Source organism: Pelobates fuscus, chromosome 8, assembly GCF_036172605.1.
Source record: "Pelobates fuscus isolate aPelFus1 chromosome 8, aPelFus1.pri, whole genome shotgun sequence".
NCBI lineage: Eukaryota > Metazoa > Chordata > Amphibia > Anura > Pelobatidae > Pelobates > Pelobates fuscus.
In genome coordinates, this window is record NC_086324.1 from 65,953,202 (window position 1) to 65,969,537 (window position 16,336).

The 16,336-nt window shown below is 39.0% G+C and overlaps 1 protein-coding gene across 1 annotated transcript in view; it reads right to left on the reverse strand.

The window, feature by feature from the left end:
• Positions 1-16,336, reverse strand: part of LOC134571247 (uncharacterized) — a 149,596-nt gene that overhangs the window by 13,975 nt on the left and 119,285 nt on the right. The window contains exons 46-52 of the mRNA XM_063429420.1: positions 15,834-16,011; positions 12,112-12,227; positions 11,002-11,173; positions 10,584-10,837; positions 8,973-9,186; positions 5,675-5,784; positions 604-754 (exon numbers count right to left, since the gene is read on the reverse strand). Coding sequence (XP_063285490.1) covers positions 604-754; positions 5,675-5,784; positions 8,973-9,186; positions 10,584-10,837; positions 11,002-11,173; positions 12,112-12,227; positions 15,834-16,011 — 1,195 coding nt within the window. The remainder of the gene's footprint in view (positions 1-603; positions 755-5,674; positions 5,785-8,972; positions 9,187-10,583; positions 10,838-11,001; positions 11,174-12,111; positions 12,228-15,833; positions 16,012-16,336) is intronic.

Sequence of the window (16,336 nt, forward strand, 5' to 3'; positions counted from 1 at the left end):
TGGGCCCCCAGCTGGGGTGATCTCATCTAGTGCGTCCAGAGAGGGCTCCTCATCGGACGACGAGATCCCTGTTTGCTGGTCCGCCATCTTGGGCGCCATGCGCTGGATACCTCCCTGCATATAATCGCCGATATTTCGAGAACCTGAAGCCAGGGCTGTTCTTCTTGGCCCATTTCCCCATTGTGTTGTGGGGGTGTATAGTCGGTAAACCGTTGGTGTAACACCCGGTTCGCTGTGGTTATTGGGCTTAGTAGCACAGAGCTTCAGCTCTGCACGTCTGCTTGGTTTGCTGGTCGGCTCCGCCCTCAGGATAATTTTGTTGAGGCCTGTCAGATGTATGTTTATGATACTAAATTGCAAAGCACAATATACCTTTCTATTGTGTGTCTTTTCTCAATAAATAATGGCAGCACTCATTAGCAAAAATCACTCAGGCACTTTTGACATTCAGCACTAAATTTAAGAATACCTTTTATAAAACTAAACATTGTAGACAGTTAAAATATTCTTATCCATTAATCTGGATGGGAAGACCTGCTTCAAAAATATATTTGTGTCTATATTTGTTTCCACATGTCACATTGATAAACATGGTTTACTTACAGATTTAATTGACTTTTCTGGAATCCCATGAATTCGTGCATAATAGTACAAATGCTCTTCTCCAGTCATTAAGTCATCCAAAGCATCATCCTGGGGGCAATAACCAAAAGATGACCAGTCTTGGTTGAAACCCAAAACATCCACCAGATTCCTGTAGAGTGAGAGACGTATACACTTACAAGCAAGTGTGAGACGTATACTCTTATAATATCTAATTGATAGTTCTTCTGTACTCAAACCTGTGTATATCTCTAATAAATATGTAATGACATTTGTGAATGTGTGTAATGTATTGAAAAATGTGCATGGTTTTATTTTTGAACATTGTGTGGCAGAATATTTTCATCTGTATAATCACTTTATATATGTAAGCTGAAATTCTCACATGTCAATATTTTTTTTTCATTGAACATGAAACGAATATATTATAAACAAGAACCTTTATTCTAATATGGAAGTCGATGCAAGTAACATCTTCACTCCGTTGTCTTCTTTATGTTTATTTCCACAGAACTATTGGTCTTCACTAAAGATATAATCAAGAACTTTTTTGCAAAACCTACAAAAAAAAACCTCCATTCCAGTGGCTGTCTGAGATTTAGCAATATCTCAAAAAAGTTGAAACATCTTACTTCAACCAATTGACCTTGCAGATTGAATCGATGAGATAGAATGTACCTTATCATAATTGGGCTCCTACAGCTACTCTTTATCCCCAACCATAACTACACATACACTATGCTACTAAAAAGCCTCTTTTTTTGTAAATCAAGTTTTAATAGAGTTTTGTTCTTAAGGTATGAGATCATATATTATGTTGAGACATAATAGGTGGTTTCAATGATTGACTTGTCCCAAAGAAAGTATTTATACTGAAAGTGTTGCTAAAGTTTTAAAATGTATTTTTCTAAAAGTAGCATTTACAATACAGCTCAATCTGAGCCAGAAGCTGAAGGTGTATATTTGCAGCAAGCCAATCAATAGAAAGCTCTCTCACTGCTTCTGAAGTGAGAGATGGTCATATTTACAAGAAAGCAGTAGAGGGCCCATGATGACACTCGATGTTTTGGTTTACTACCAACTCTAAAGAGCTGTATTTTTTTTTTTTGTTTGCCAAGGATTATTTTGTTTGTTTTGTTTTTACCAATGAGAATAGAAAACAATATTAAAGAAAGAATAAAGAATAAAGAAAAACATGTGCAAAGTGTCATCAGTCATGACAAGGTAGCGGGTTGGCAAAATCACGTAGTGGAAATTAACAAAGCTTATTTACAAATTTTCATAAAATCTAATGCCATGTAATCAATGGTCACAGATCATGAAGAGTCAAGAGTAACCCAAAACAAAATGCACTCATAGGAAAGCCAGTGATAGAAGCAGAAAATGAATTAGAAAAAGCAGCAAGAAGAAAGAGTAAACCCTCATCTCAGATGACCCAGGATACAATCATTCCCCCAGAAGTCTCATCCCTCAACTTACTACGTGTATGTTAGAAAAGATAAATGACTGCATTTTTTAAAGCTGTGTTATGGTTTCAGTATGGCGAAGTACATATAACATTTGTTAAAACACCTCAGTACAGTTTTGATTATTATTTTAAAATGAGACAAGACAAATCTAGAACATGCTCTATATTCTAGATTCATTTCATTCTTGATAATTACAGTTTTTCTTATTTTTCAGACTCTCTCATGTCAAGTCTGAGATGTCAAGTAATATAATGATTTACCATCTGTATTTTTAAATCAATATGCCTCTTTGCAATGAGGGATAATGTGTCATAACTTGTCAGACTTTCTGCAATATAAATTTGTTTTGTGTTTATTCAGCGCAGCCCTAACCCTAGCTAGACAGTCTTACTTCTCTCTCATTAGTTCATGCTCCAGCAATCCTAGGCGTCTCTTTAATACCTTTAATTTTTTTCCTCGCCCTGCTGTGGCCACCCCCCAAATTAATCTTTCAGCTGATAGCTTTCCATGTTACTTTACTGACAGTTAAGGAATTAATTTTCCTCCCTTCACTCCTTTCTATCTCAATCTTAATTGGTTAGTACCATGTCTACCCTCCAAGCCTTTTTTCCAGCTACTGAACAGTAGGTGGCTGTGCTCCTCCTTTCCTCTCGTCCCACCACATGTCTGCTTGATACCGTCCTATGTCACCTCACCAGATCTCTCGACCCTTGTCTTGTGCCATCCATAATGCACATCTTCAACTGTTCTCTTTCCTTTGGTGTTGTCCATGCTCCTTTTAAGCTTGCTACTGTTGTACCTGTCCTAAAAAAGTAATTTCTTGACCCAGCTTCACCTTTCAACTATAGTTCCATATCCCTGCTCCCTTTTTCCTCAAAGCTTCTGGAAAGGCTTGTATTTACCCCTCTTACTTTTATCCTCAATTTTAACTCTGTCCTCCACCCTCTTCAGTCTGATTTCTGCCCACTTCACTCCACAGAGACTGCTCTGATTAAAGTTAAAAATGATCTAATTGCGGCTAAATCCAAAGGCCACTACTCCATACTAATTCTTCTCGACCTCTCTGCTGCCTTTGCCACTGTTGATTATGGCCTCCTTCTCCAAACTCTTCAATCTCTTGTCTCTGTGACACAGCCCTCTAAAGGTTCTCCTATCTCTCCCGACATTCATTAAGTGTCTCCTTTTCCAATGACAATCAGTGTCTCCCCTCATCCTGTCTCTGAGTCCCTCAAGGTTCAGTTCTTGGTACTCTTTTGTTCTCTCTCTATACTGCCTTGGCAAACTCATTCATTTGTTTGGATTCTGCTACCACTTGTATGCTGATGACATCCAGATATATTTCCGCTGCCTGACCTTTCCTTTGCTGTCCTACAACGTGTCACCAATTGCCTTTCTTTCATCTCTGACTGGATGTCCTCCTGCTTTCTGAAACTCAATCTCTCTAAAACTGAGTTCATTGTTGTGACAGATCACTATAACCATGGATTACCACCCCCTTTTTGCTTATGCATTCAACTACATGCTCAGGACATTGCATTCCTCTTTATTTTATTTCTCCCTGTCATTCCCTTACCCAACAAGAAGTGTGCCACCTATTAACATTATGTACTTAATACACTTCGAACTCCCGAACAGTTGAACCAGGTCAAAGTGAGTCGAAGTGGTCACCATTCAACATTCGAACACGTGGCAGCAGCCATCTTAAGCCGCAAGTACTATGAGCGGTGTTTGGTCGTTGAGTTAATGGAACTCAAATCGGACATGCGACGGCTCGAACACCGCTAAAGTTTCACCTTCCATGGATGTTCGACTATTCGAATGGGAGTCTAACGGCATTCAGTGAAAAGAAATTCCAGACCAAGAGAAATACTCTGTTTATATTCATGAACGGTTACGTTCAGTATTTTTAGCATTATTTTGAATCCTGGAAGTAGACCGGCTGCACAGCCTGATTCTCTGGAACTGTTTTGGGCATGAAACCATATGTGCAGTCGGTCAAAATAAGACCTCTGTAGAATTTCTGAACCCCTGAACGGATATGGGTGAGTGTGGATATGTTGGTCACCCAGATCAGGGATTTTAGGTTTATTTGGGGTACTTATGGGGTTTTGCAAAATTTGTTTTTTCTGCCTGGAGATAATTGGGTTAATACAGTATCTGACTCAATTATCTCATAGGCAGAGGGGAGGGATTGTATGTTATCATTGGTGTATAATTTTGTGTCCCTGTACCAAACAAGGTCCATGTGGGTGTACACTTTGCTTGGGGACTTACATAAAGGTCAGTGTGGCACCCATTAAACCCTTCCTGCTTTACCCTCAACATTATCTCGTGTTTGTAGGCACCTGCTATACATGCTATATTACTAGCTCTTATAAGAGCGTTACAGCTATGCCTACCCTTCACTGCTTGAATTGATGGTTGGGAATACTTCAGCACTCTCTACTCTAGGGGGAAAAGACATCTCTAGCGGTGGAAACCCCTCCAGCAGCAGGGTGGCCATTACAATTGTCTTCTCTCCTCCTAATACTGATCCTCCTCTTTCACTCTCCTTTCAATTTAGTGGTACACACATTAACCCATCCTTACAAGCTTGCTGTGTTGGTGTTATACTTGACTCTGGCCTCTCCTTTGAGCCTCACATCCAGTCTGTCACCAAATCCTGTTGATTCCACCTTAAGAACATAACCCACATCCGCCCTTTTCTTACGCAAGATACTACTAAGGAGCTTGACCATGATCTAGTAATCTATCACATGGATTATTGTAACCCTCTCCTAAATGGTCTTCCCAGAAGCAGCATTGCCCCACTACAGTCTGTAATGAATGCTGCCACCAGACTGATTTTCCTTTGTAGTCACTTTTCTCACACCTCACCCTTCTGTCAGTCCTTATATTGACTTCCTGTATCCTAAAGGAGTCAATTTAAAGTACTAATCAATCCTATAAAGCACTGAACAATTCTCTTATATCTCTTCACTGATCCACAAGTATATCCCCTTCTTGGTCTTTCCGCTCTGTCCATGACCTTCTCCTGTCCGCTGCTCACACCCATATGCTCACACCCATATGGCCAACTCACGTTTGCAGGACTTCTCGCGGGCGACTCCCTTCCTTTGGAATAGCCTGCCTACCACCATCAGACTCTCCCCTGGTATTTATTCATTTAAAAAGTGCCTTAAAACCCATCTATTCAGGAAAGCTTATGGTCTCCAAGAGTAACCTCTACCTCACATACCTGTCCCTTGATCTCTCCTAAGGGCAGCACTCTACTCTCTCCTGCAGGTCTGCCTCACTCCCACCTTGTGTGATTGCTACCTCCGGTCCCATTATGTTTTATAACCCACCTCGTCTAGACTGTAAGCTCGTTTGAGCAGGGTCCTCTTCATCATATTGTTCCTGTCATTTTTTTTAATTATCTAATTTATTGTTAAATCTCCCCCTCCTATAATATTGTAAAGCACTACGAAATTTGTTGGCGCTATATAATGCCAATAATAATTATAATAATAATAACTGTGCCCAATTATTCTACTCCACTTTGAGAAAGCACTGTACATATTCTGGTAAAAAAAGAACATTATTTTGCAAGAATAACATACCCAGATTGGTTTCTAACTTTGATGTTTCCTTTAGATGGAGTAATATCCCCTGTCAGCATCTTGAAAGTAGTTGTTTTTCCAGCTCCATTAACTCCGAGAAGTCCAAAGCACTTTTATAAAAAAAGAGAAAAATTTTACATAGTTAGAATAGAAATAACATAAAAATCTCCAAATGACCAAACACTGAAATTAAATCTTATTCCAAATATCAGAAATGAAATGTCGTTCCTGCATGAGCCAAGCTGTTATAAACAATAGAACAAAATTTAAACTAAACAGAAAGCACAATTTATTATACAGAAGTGGTAGAAAACCTTACCATTCAAGATATTTGTATATAATGGTGTGTCCAAACCAGGGGATGCTTGTGGCCTTGAACCGTTTGTAACCATTTTGCGGTTTAGTTGCCGTCTTTGCTGCCGGGCAGCGAGGGAGGCAGAGAGCCCATTGCTTACTGTGCCCTTTCTGCACAGCTCTCTCTCTCTCGCATGCCCTGCAGTGAGCCAGCAGCTGGGATATGACATCATACCAGCATCGACTACTGGGTGAGCAAGGGACCCGTACAAGAAGAACACAGTGATCCCATCACAGGAAAAACAACTGGCGAACAGAGGATCCATGCCAGCCCACATAGAGCAAGTTAGCAAACCTGGATGAACCTCTTAATTACTAAATGTGTGTGTATGAATGTGATTTTTTTGTGTGTATACCAGTAATTGTGTGTGTGTGATTGTGTGTGTGATGAAAGCATCTTCACCACTAGTTCTTGGGGGGGCATACTTGCCAGCCTCCTACCCTGTGACTATGGCCCCTGTGATAAAACTGGGTTTAAATCACTGCTCATGCCTTTTTGGATTTTTATGGCCACAGTTCAAACTTTCGAAGTGGCACTTCAAACTCTCGAACAGTCAAAGTGGCCTCATTCGACATTCGAACACGTGGTGGCGGTCATCTTGTTCGCATGAACCAAAACCGCGAATAGACTTCAGGGGGACTTAGCCAAGAATGCCCTGGAACTATTTTCGGCTTGAAAACCTTAATTAGGCGCGATTCTATGGAACTGTTTTGGGCATGGGACCATGCCTGCGCCTGGGCAAAACTATGACTTCCATAAAATTTCTGAACCCCTGATCTGATCTGGGTGATTTTTGGACATGTTGTTCACCCATATCAGGGCTATCCGGGGGTGTAACATTTATGGGGATATGTGTTTTTTCTGCCTGGAGATAATTAAGTTAATGCATTATCTGCTTTAATTATCTCCCAGTCAGAGGGGAAGGATTGCATGTTTGTTGTGGGAGTGTCGCACAATTACTGTTCTGATTGGTTTGTAAGCTTTGTGTCCCTATCCCCAACAAGGTCCATGTGGGCGTACACCTTGCTTGGGGACTTGCATAAAAGGCCAGTGTGGCTCCATTAAAATTGAGTTCCTCTTCACCCTCAACTTGAGTCTTGTCTCTTGGGTGGAGGGGACAGATATATCACTACAAGGGATTGCTATAATCATTATACTCCCTTGGATTCTCTGAGCTCGTGTAAGAGCTATTCCTGCTTGACTCTCTGGAGGAAGAGAGGTTCACCCACTGGAACCTGGAGCCTTGTCGTAGGTCCAGTGTGGGTATGAGACGGCGAGACCCCAACCAAGCTGCGGCGGTTGTGGGCTCTGCAGTGCTTATGGTGTCTGGAGGAGTGCTCGGATTCCTCGGTGACCACTAGGAGAATCCGGCGGCACAGGTACCCAACTGAGGTACAGGAAGCTCCGTCACAGTGTGTCTGTTTGTCTTTAATTATATGGCCCCTCTCGCATTAGGATTTCCCCCTTAGCTAAGTATTAATCAATGCTTTCCTATGGGGAAAAAATCTGACGTTGGAGGACGTCCAGCTTCAGATCCCAGATCAGAAGTCTGTTTCGATTCAGAAAGCTCTCTAATGGCAGTCTGGTAGACAGCCAGTGTGGGCAGACTTAGAGCTGCAATGTAAACAATGAGCTGAAGTTGTCTAGGTGCCTACGGTCTCCTTTTAAATATTGCAATCCCACATAAAGTTTGTAAATAAAAATTCCACTAAACAAATTACATTTCATGATTAAGAAAAGGACTTTTAAAGTATTATTATATAAATTAATTATATTATATATTAAATGTGTTGTCCAAGACAATTCCTCTTTGCTCAATGTGGCCCGGGGGAAGCCAAAAGGTTGACAATGTTTCAATTAAAGCTTCATTTTGTTTCATGTGTTATGTTACAGTATTTTATCTCTTAGGGAAATTTAGTAAGAACTTTGTGTTAAAATATTTTCGAATATTCTTCTACTTTTACTTACATTAAAACAATATTTGCACAAATTAAAAATTTGAATTTTCTTGTGCATTATGGTCAGTAAAATTAACAACAATTGAATGATTAGGGTGTATGCACAATAAAAAGAACTGTGGAGTTATTACACAGGGTTACAAATCTAAGATCAAAATAAACAAATTAGGACTAACTTGGTATGTATCACTTTTTTATTTACATATCAGAATAGGATTACAAAGAGAGTAGAATATGTAGGTATATGAAGATGTCACAGTATTGAAAGTGCAACATATGATTATATGCAAACCACATTCAGCCATGTATACCACAACAAAAAGAAAAAACAGTTTGCTAAGTTTGCGCTGAGTTTTACGTCAGAATTGACACAGCGACTCACAAGGGCAAGCACCTCTGAGGTGTCTCCAACATTGGCGGCTATCTGTGACACTGCGCATATGTTCAATGATATCAAGATGTAGTAAGCAATATACTGAGACCAACGAGGTGGTCCGGTCACACGTATTACCAGATAAATTATGTCTGATGACTGGCCTAATAATGCTGGCATTGGAGCTATCAGATTCTCCTGTCAAAATAATGGTAGGTATGTGAAACCCTATTCTCAAGTTGCGTGAATACTCTGCCCTATGCAACCGATGAAGGATCCAACCATCTCCAATCCCTGTGACAATTTATTAGCCATTAGAAAAGTGGATGACCTGGTAATAGTGGCTTTCCCTTCCTAAAAGGAGTCTCTCCTGCTCCACCCGCCTGCTGTCTTAATGCCGGTTAAGGATCAACCAGCTACTCCTGTAGTATTCATGCGACAGTGGAGAGAGCAGCCTTTCCATTTAAAAATAGAAACATCGCAATGAAAGACGGAGAGAGAAAAATTTTAAGTATGTGAAGACAAGATAGAAAAAATAGAAACATAGGAGGAGAGAAGAAAGAGAAAAAAAAATGTGTGGAAGAGAGGGGTAGCAAATTCTGCCATTCTTACCTCTCCAGGTGGAATTGCCACGGTCATATTATTGACCGCAATCATCCTTTTCTTCACATTGTAGAATATCTTAGAAAGGCCTTGAAGTTCTAAAACAGCTTCATCTCCCCTACCGGATTCTACTCGCTCTCTCTCTGCTTTGACATCATCATCTTCATCTGTATTTTTCAATACAAGTTGGTACTTCTTCAGGCAAGTTCTTTTGAAAAAGCTCCTGAATAAGAGTAAAAAGTTATTATGTCACATAAGGACATATGTTTCACCAATCCATAATAACACTAGATAAAGTCATTGTTATTTAGTTTTGATTATGATGTTTAGCTTATTAATGATGCATTACAGTAGCATTCGGTAAAAATATGTAAAATGTTTATTTCTCACATTTTCCTACCAACCCAGCTGCTAGCAAACCTCCACTCCATTAAGTTTCTCTACAACAACAGTAAAGTTAGAGATTTATTTATTTATGTAAGTTCGTGGTTTGGCATCTTGTTTAAGAGTAAGATATTCACCAACAATCTTCTGTGTCTTGACTACATGGTATATGCATAATACTTGTATTATATTTAGTTCACAATAAGTGTTATATGATGCAGTTAGAGAGGCTGATTGTGTGTTAATATATGCCATGATGATACCATTAACAGTTAATATGGTGCAATAATATGGACCTGTTGGAAACATTAGTGGCTTAAGGCTACATTCTAATTTGTCTGATGACTACTTTATCTGTATAGATTGTGAAATCTCGAAGTAAAGATTGTCAAAATAAAAAGCGTTTTAAGATATTGTTGGAGATTACTCTTTTTGTTTATCATTTGACCAGAGTTCTCAAAGGTAGTTATCAATCCTCTCTATCGGTGCTAAGTAAGGCTAATTTTTTAATGTAATTTAAAATATCCTCATCATCATTTAAAAATAAAGTGACTTAACTGAAAATAAAGTGGCAGAATTCTGTGGACATGTGTACATCAAAAAAATGAATTTGAAATACTTTCATTTCCCTCCAGTATTCAGGATAGCTGTATTAAAGGAAACTAGTCACCTGAAAATATTTTACATCATAACCACTACAGCACTATATGATGTTTTCGGATCACTTTTTTTTAACAATAACACTTTAATAGGACACCCAAACATAGCTGTCAAAAGTGACTCCACTCTAAATACATGACATGGTTTTATATTTTAGATGGCGATTTGTGACATTACATAGCTTTAAATCCAAACTGTTTTTGAAATACTTTCATGTAGAATTTGCTATGTTAATCAGGCTAATTACTGTAAGAACACTTACACTCTGTACACTCTTCCCTATGGAACGTTTTAGGATTGGAGTTTGAAAGTGATCCTTTTAGTTTTTCCTCATGAAGGTCATATTTTAAGCCGAGGTTCTTCAAAAGACCTTTTGTTTTTCAACGCATTAAAATATAAACATTTTTACAAAGTAAGTTTATCTTCTACAGCCAAGGATGGTTTGGGAGACTAGTGAAAATATGTCAATCCTGGCTAAATAATGTATATTGTTGTTATCAAAATTATTCTTATTTCAAAAGTGTTAGAATAAAAACAAATTGCTAATCTCTACTTTTCAAAAAATGCATTACGTACTTCACACTGAAAATTATTCCGTCATTGAGGAGCAGTCGCAGCAGTAAGCAGAATGTTCCTTGGATAACCATAGCAGAAAGCATCCAACCTAAAATATCCATGCTGAAAACATTGACTTTCTCATTATATCCATATAAAGACATCTGATTTTGTATAACCTGCTGTTGGGAGAGCTGGATCAGACCATACCCAAAGCAGAATTGAGGGAAAATCTTGAAGACATTTGTGAGGGCATTATATGTATTATTTAGACTCTGGAAACAAAAATAAAAAGACATTATTTTAATACATATCCAATAAAACCCTAAGAAGGAAACTAAGATATCAAACGGTTTTGGAAACAGCTAGCAGAGAAATTATGGAATACAAAATTCAAAGTCATGAAACAGAACAGCAACAGAGGAAGGAGAGTAAGTACCAGATAGTCCACATCGGATGTGCTTGTTTGCTGGATGAGAAAGTAAACTACAGATGATGAAATTATTGTGTTGATGCCGATGAACAAGTTGATGCCCACATACACAATGAAAGCCATGCCAGGGTTCTTAAATGTTCCTGCTATTAGATACATCCACGCAAAGGTTGCATAACTACAGGGGACAGAAAAGGAAAGTAGTCAGTGGAAACAAATGGCGCAGTAATACATAATGCAGCTGAGTCATTTAAACTAATGTGTCTGTCATGAACAAAATGGTGCATTTTAATTCATGTATTAATATCTCGCTTCTGAGACATAGGTAGAGGGCCCATGAAGACAAAGCAGAAGGAGAACATGACAGCTGCCTGGATGGCTATTTGGAAGAGTGTTCTAGGCTCTACTGATTGGCTTGAATGGTTGCAAAGATTGCCAAGTATAACAAACTATTAAAAGATTAGTAATATACAAAATACTTAATTCAGTTACATAGTTTTGTAGATATATTGGCTGGAAAAGTCCAGCAAGTTCAACCTTTTAAGGCTGTTTAAAGGGTTAAATATGTAGTGACAAGATGCCCCACTGCAGCCAAATCTGCACTCTAAATAAGCAAAGTGATATGCAAAGACATTAATTGGTTAAATATATAAATTAAGGGAAAATAAAGCAGAACCAGATCCTTTACTCAATAATGGAGTGCTGGAGTTGCTTATATGAATGCATGTATATGCATGTATATGTTATGTCCGCTAATAACTCAATCATTCACATAATTGTTTTATAGAGCTACTAATAATATCACATTACATAAAATCTTATTTAAATGTGATTGAACTTCAGAGACAAATGTGTATTGCAAACTGTAACATTATTACAAAATAGCTGCGGTTTCACTAACAGAACAAATTTACTAAGGAGAAAGAAACACATTAGTACTGTTACTTAGCACTGTTTCTTGTTACTTAAAATAATTTTGTTCTGTTGAGATTTGAATATATTTGGTAAAGATATTCACTTATTTGCTAGGCCATCACTTTATATAGTATGCACACATGGCATTCAATGATGCAATACTGATGCTAATGGGTAGAAATAAAAAAAAAAATCACTTACCCAAATAAAATGAAGAGTACAGACACGGCTCCCAGGTTAGAATCATTATAGAAAGCTGGAAGCTTAAATGCTGCTATCATTGCGATTGAAAGTGCCACTGGTATTAAGTATAAGATCTGAGTAACAAACAAGTGCATGTATGTTAGTGTCTATACCCATGCATCTGTCAGAATATGATCATTTATTGCATATATGCTCGGATTTCCTGATAGCAGGATCATTCCAAAATAGATTTGCCCAGGCCTGGACTGGTAAGAAAGGAATGGGGATACAATATTTATATTTTTTTCTTAATAAAATAAAAATATAAATTAACTTTGATCCCATCTGCACCCCACCACACAAAATGCCTACCAACACATTTACACAGTGCAACCTTCACACACACACTGCACCCCTCACACAAACATTGTACCCACCACACACTGAACCTCTCATACAAAAACAATGCAGACCAAACACACAAACACTGCACATCACACACACTACACTCCTCACACAACACTGCACAACTCACACATTGCACCCCTTACACACAAAACACACTGAAACCCTCACACACATTGCACCCCACACATACACACACTGCACCCCTCACACACACACACTGCACCAATTCTGGATCCCCTATGCACACACTAGATGCCTTTATGTAAATACACATTACATTCCCTAAATACACACTCTCTACAGTGCTTACACACACTACATCACCTATGCACACATACACTACAGTCCCTATGTACACACTCGCTACATCCCCTGTACACACATATTACACCACAAGCACAACATGACTGAAACCGATCTATTTGCACAAATCACCACACAACAATCAACCCACTCTACACACACACAATCGCACAAGCAGCCTCCAAACACATGCAGAATACAATGTCCTAGCCCTTTTCGCCTCATGGAGATATTAGAGACAGGTCACAAGCAAACATAGTGCAAGCTTGTCATTTAATTTGCTTGGGCTGTGCAGAACAAATACAGGGCCTTTATCTCATGCAAGAGCTCTTCAGCAGGGGTCTGCACATGATCTTCCCTGGAAGAATATTGAAACAACATGCTCAGTTTGATGACAAAACATCTGGTGATGACAAAACACCCCTCTCTGGCCTTGCCCCCTTCTTACTGGGCCTCTGTGATCAACAAATGCCCAGGCAGTAGCGGAACTACAGCGGTCGCAGGTGTCGCAGCTGCCACCGGGCCCATCACTCCAGAGGGCCCAGCTGCCCTGCAGACCCCTGCGACCGAGTGGCCGCCACCATGTGTTGCGGCCATGGCTTGCATGGTGTCACCACCAGGGCCGCGTGTACAAGAGCCCATTAGGTGGCCTATGCTGTTAGGGCTACCCGATAGAAATTAATTTCCAAAGGATCAGTGCTGCACTTTAACAGTGGACCGACCCCCTCTGATGATGTCAGACGCTGCCACTCTGGGAGGAAGTGACTGCCGCGGTCACTCCTCCCAGCAACCACTGGGAGCTGCACGGGAGGAAGGAGAGGAGGGAGTCAGAGTGGGAACTCTGACTCCCATAAGTCGGAGCCACTGGACCCTAGGAAAAATAGATCCTAAAAAGGTAGAAAACAGTAGGGTGACAAACATTTTGCATGTGTGTGTGTGTGTGTGTGTGTGTGTCTGTCTGTATGTATGTCTGTATGTGTGTGTCTGTCTGTCTGTATGTATGTGTCTCTGTCTGTATGTGTGTCTGTGTGTATGTGTCTGTCTGCATTTGTTTGTGTCTACCTGCATTTGTGTGTGTGTCTGAATTTGCCTTTATTACGAAATACAATTCCCAGGCCAAAAAGATAGAAAAAATTCTCAATAAAACATTGGGCTATACTTAAAAAAGATGAAATTTTAGGAAAAGTGATACCTGAAAAACCTGTAGTTATATACCGAAAGGCCGATAATTTAAAAAATCAACTAGCTCCTAGTCTTTTACCTAGACAGATAAAAAGTACAAAAAAATTTCTCCAATCTAAAAAGACTCCGGGTTTTCATAAATGTGGCTCGTGTTCTACATGTGTCCACCAAAAAAGAAGAACTGAGTTATTTACGGGATCTTATACCAATAAGACATACACCATAAAAAGGTTTATACATTGCACATCCACATATGTGATCTATTTACTACAGTGTGGATGTGGGGCTCAATATGTAGGGTGAACTACTAGAAAACTTCATATTATATTTTGTGAACATTTCAATAATATTAGGACTAATAAAGTAGAACACAGTGTACCTAAGCATTGTAATTCTTGTACGATGTTTAACTGGTCTACCTTTATTGCTATAGGTATAGATCAAATTACAAGTAATTGGAGGGGAGGCAGTAAAATCAATGATTTAGTTTAAAAGGAAGCATATTGGATCTATACTCTAAATACTCTCGGAGTAGGTCTTAATCAAGATATTGATTTAACAGGGCTCCTTTAACACCAGAACTCAGTATTTAAATGGACTAGGACCATGGCATATGACACTTCCATTTAGTCTTGTGAATATGCTCATATAATTCTGGCTGTACAATATACATGGTTTATATTTTTAAACTATTTTCTTTGTATATATTAAGACCTTATGTGTACTGGACATTCCATTTTGGAACGCTCGGTTCCTGGGTGTTTATGGCCCTAGACCGATATGCGTTCCAAGACGCGGAAGTTCTTTCAGTCTACATTGGGAGTGTGGACGCTAACGTGTGCATTCCAGGGTGGAACGCGGAAGTACCAAATGCCCGCGTCATCAATGCGGACGTCATTGCAGCTGCCCAATGAGGAGCAATTGTTGACGGGACCCAGAAGTAGGAATTTTTGCGGCAAAATCAAACACCACCTATTTTACGAATATATAAAGAAGATATGCACTAAGTCATCTGATATCCCTGAAGAAGTCTGTTTAAGACGAAACACGTTGGATTTAGGACCTGGACGTTTTTGTTTCCAGTTTTATTTATTTCCATTTGTATTTTTATGCCAATTTTTTTCTGCTGCTAGCTGCCTGCTGTTCCACTTGCTGCTGTTTATGGACTTTCCCACACAGTTCCACTTGCTAGTGGAGATATGCTGACTGACTGCAGTTTGAATGTAAGTGCAATCAGTGCAATAAAGTGTAATTTCTTTTAACAGTACTGCTCTATATGGTTTCTTTCCCTTTGAGGATCTGATACATCAAGAGCATCCTTACTTATTTCACAAGATCCTTTGTCTAAGAGAGACAAGCACTTCCCAGGACACCCCACAAGAAATAAGGGGAGATAAGCGCAGATCACCAGTGGCTCTTTTAAGTTCTCTACCTTCGGGATTGAGTCACTTTCTCTGCATACTTCACTATTGTGTGATTTTTTATTCTTTAAATCCCTCCCAGATCATTTCTTGCTATATACAGGTTGTATTTCTGTATATTTGTGTGCTACCCCCTTTTTCGATCTATACTCTCACTTTTGTGATGTTATATAGATTTGTTTTTGTTTTTTGCCTATTGTACTGGTGTAAGTGAGGTACACCTTGGGGCTTTAGCACTTTTCTCTGGTCTTTTTGGGTTCTATACAGTACATTTTTGTTATATGGCTCCACAAGAAAGTAGACATTCTTCACATGTATTGCTACAGGAAAATTGTTTATTTCCATATAGCTTATCTATTATAGAATTGTAATAACTGGTTCTGTCAATGGTCTGCAAAAAGTATAGGATATCAAGAAAATAATTACCATGTCGTAAATGAAATGTATCACCCAGTAGCAGACTTCCCCAACACCAGCAATATGTTGCAGCCTCTTTGCTCCAGTGTTATGTTCCTTGACAATGTAAGTGACAAAACTTGCAGTGGTGATGGAGTAACCAGCCAAGACAGAAAGAGCAACCAAAGTATTGACTAAAGTCGCAGTCCTAGAAAAACAAGAAGAATATATTTTGCAAATGGCACCACAAACTTGCTAAATATTTGACCTATGAAAGATTATATTAACAATGGCTCACAATACATAGGGAGTGTTCCAATACTATGCCACATGAGTAAATTAATACTAGAGACAAAAAGGGAAGATGTCCTTTAGATCCATGCAAAAAGTATGTCTAGCTACATTTTGGAGTGGGAGTGGTAAAAGAGGAAGGCATATATAAAATAAATATATAACTATGATACAACTTGGCTTTATTTAACTACTTTAATGTAAATATGCATTACAGTAATATACATGACATTTTTTTGCAG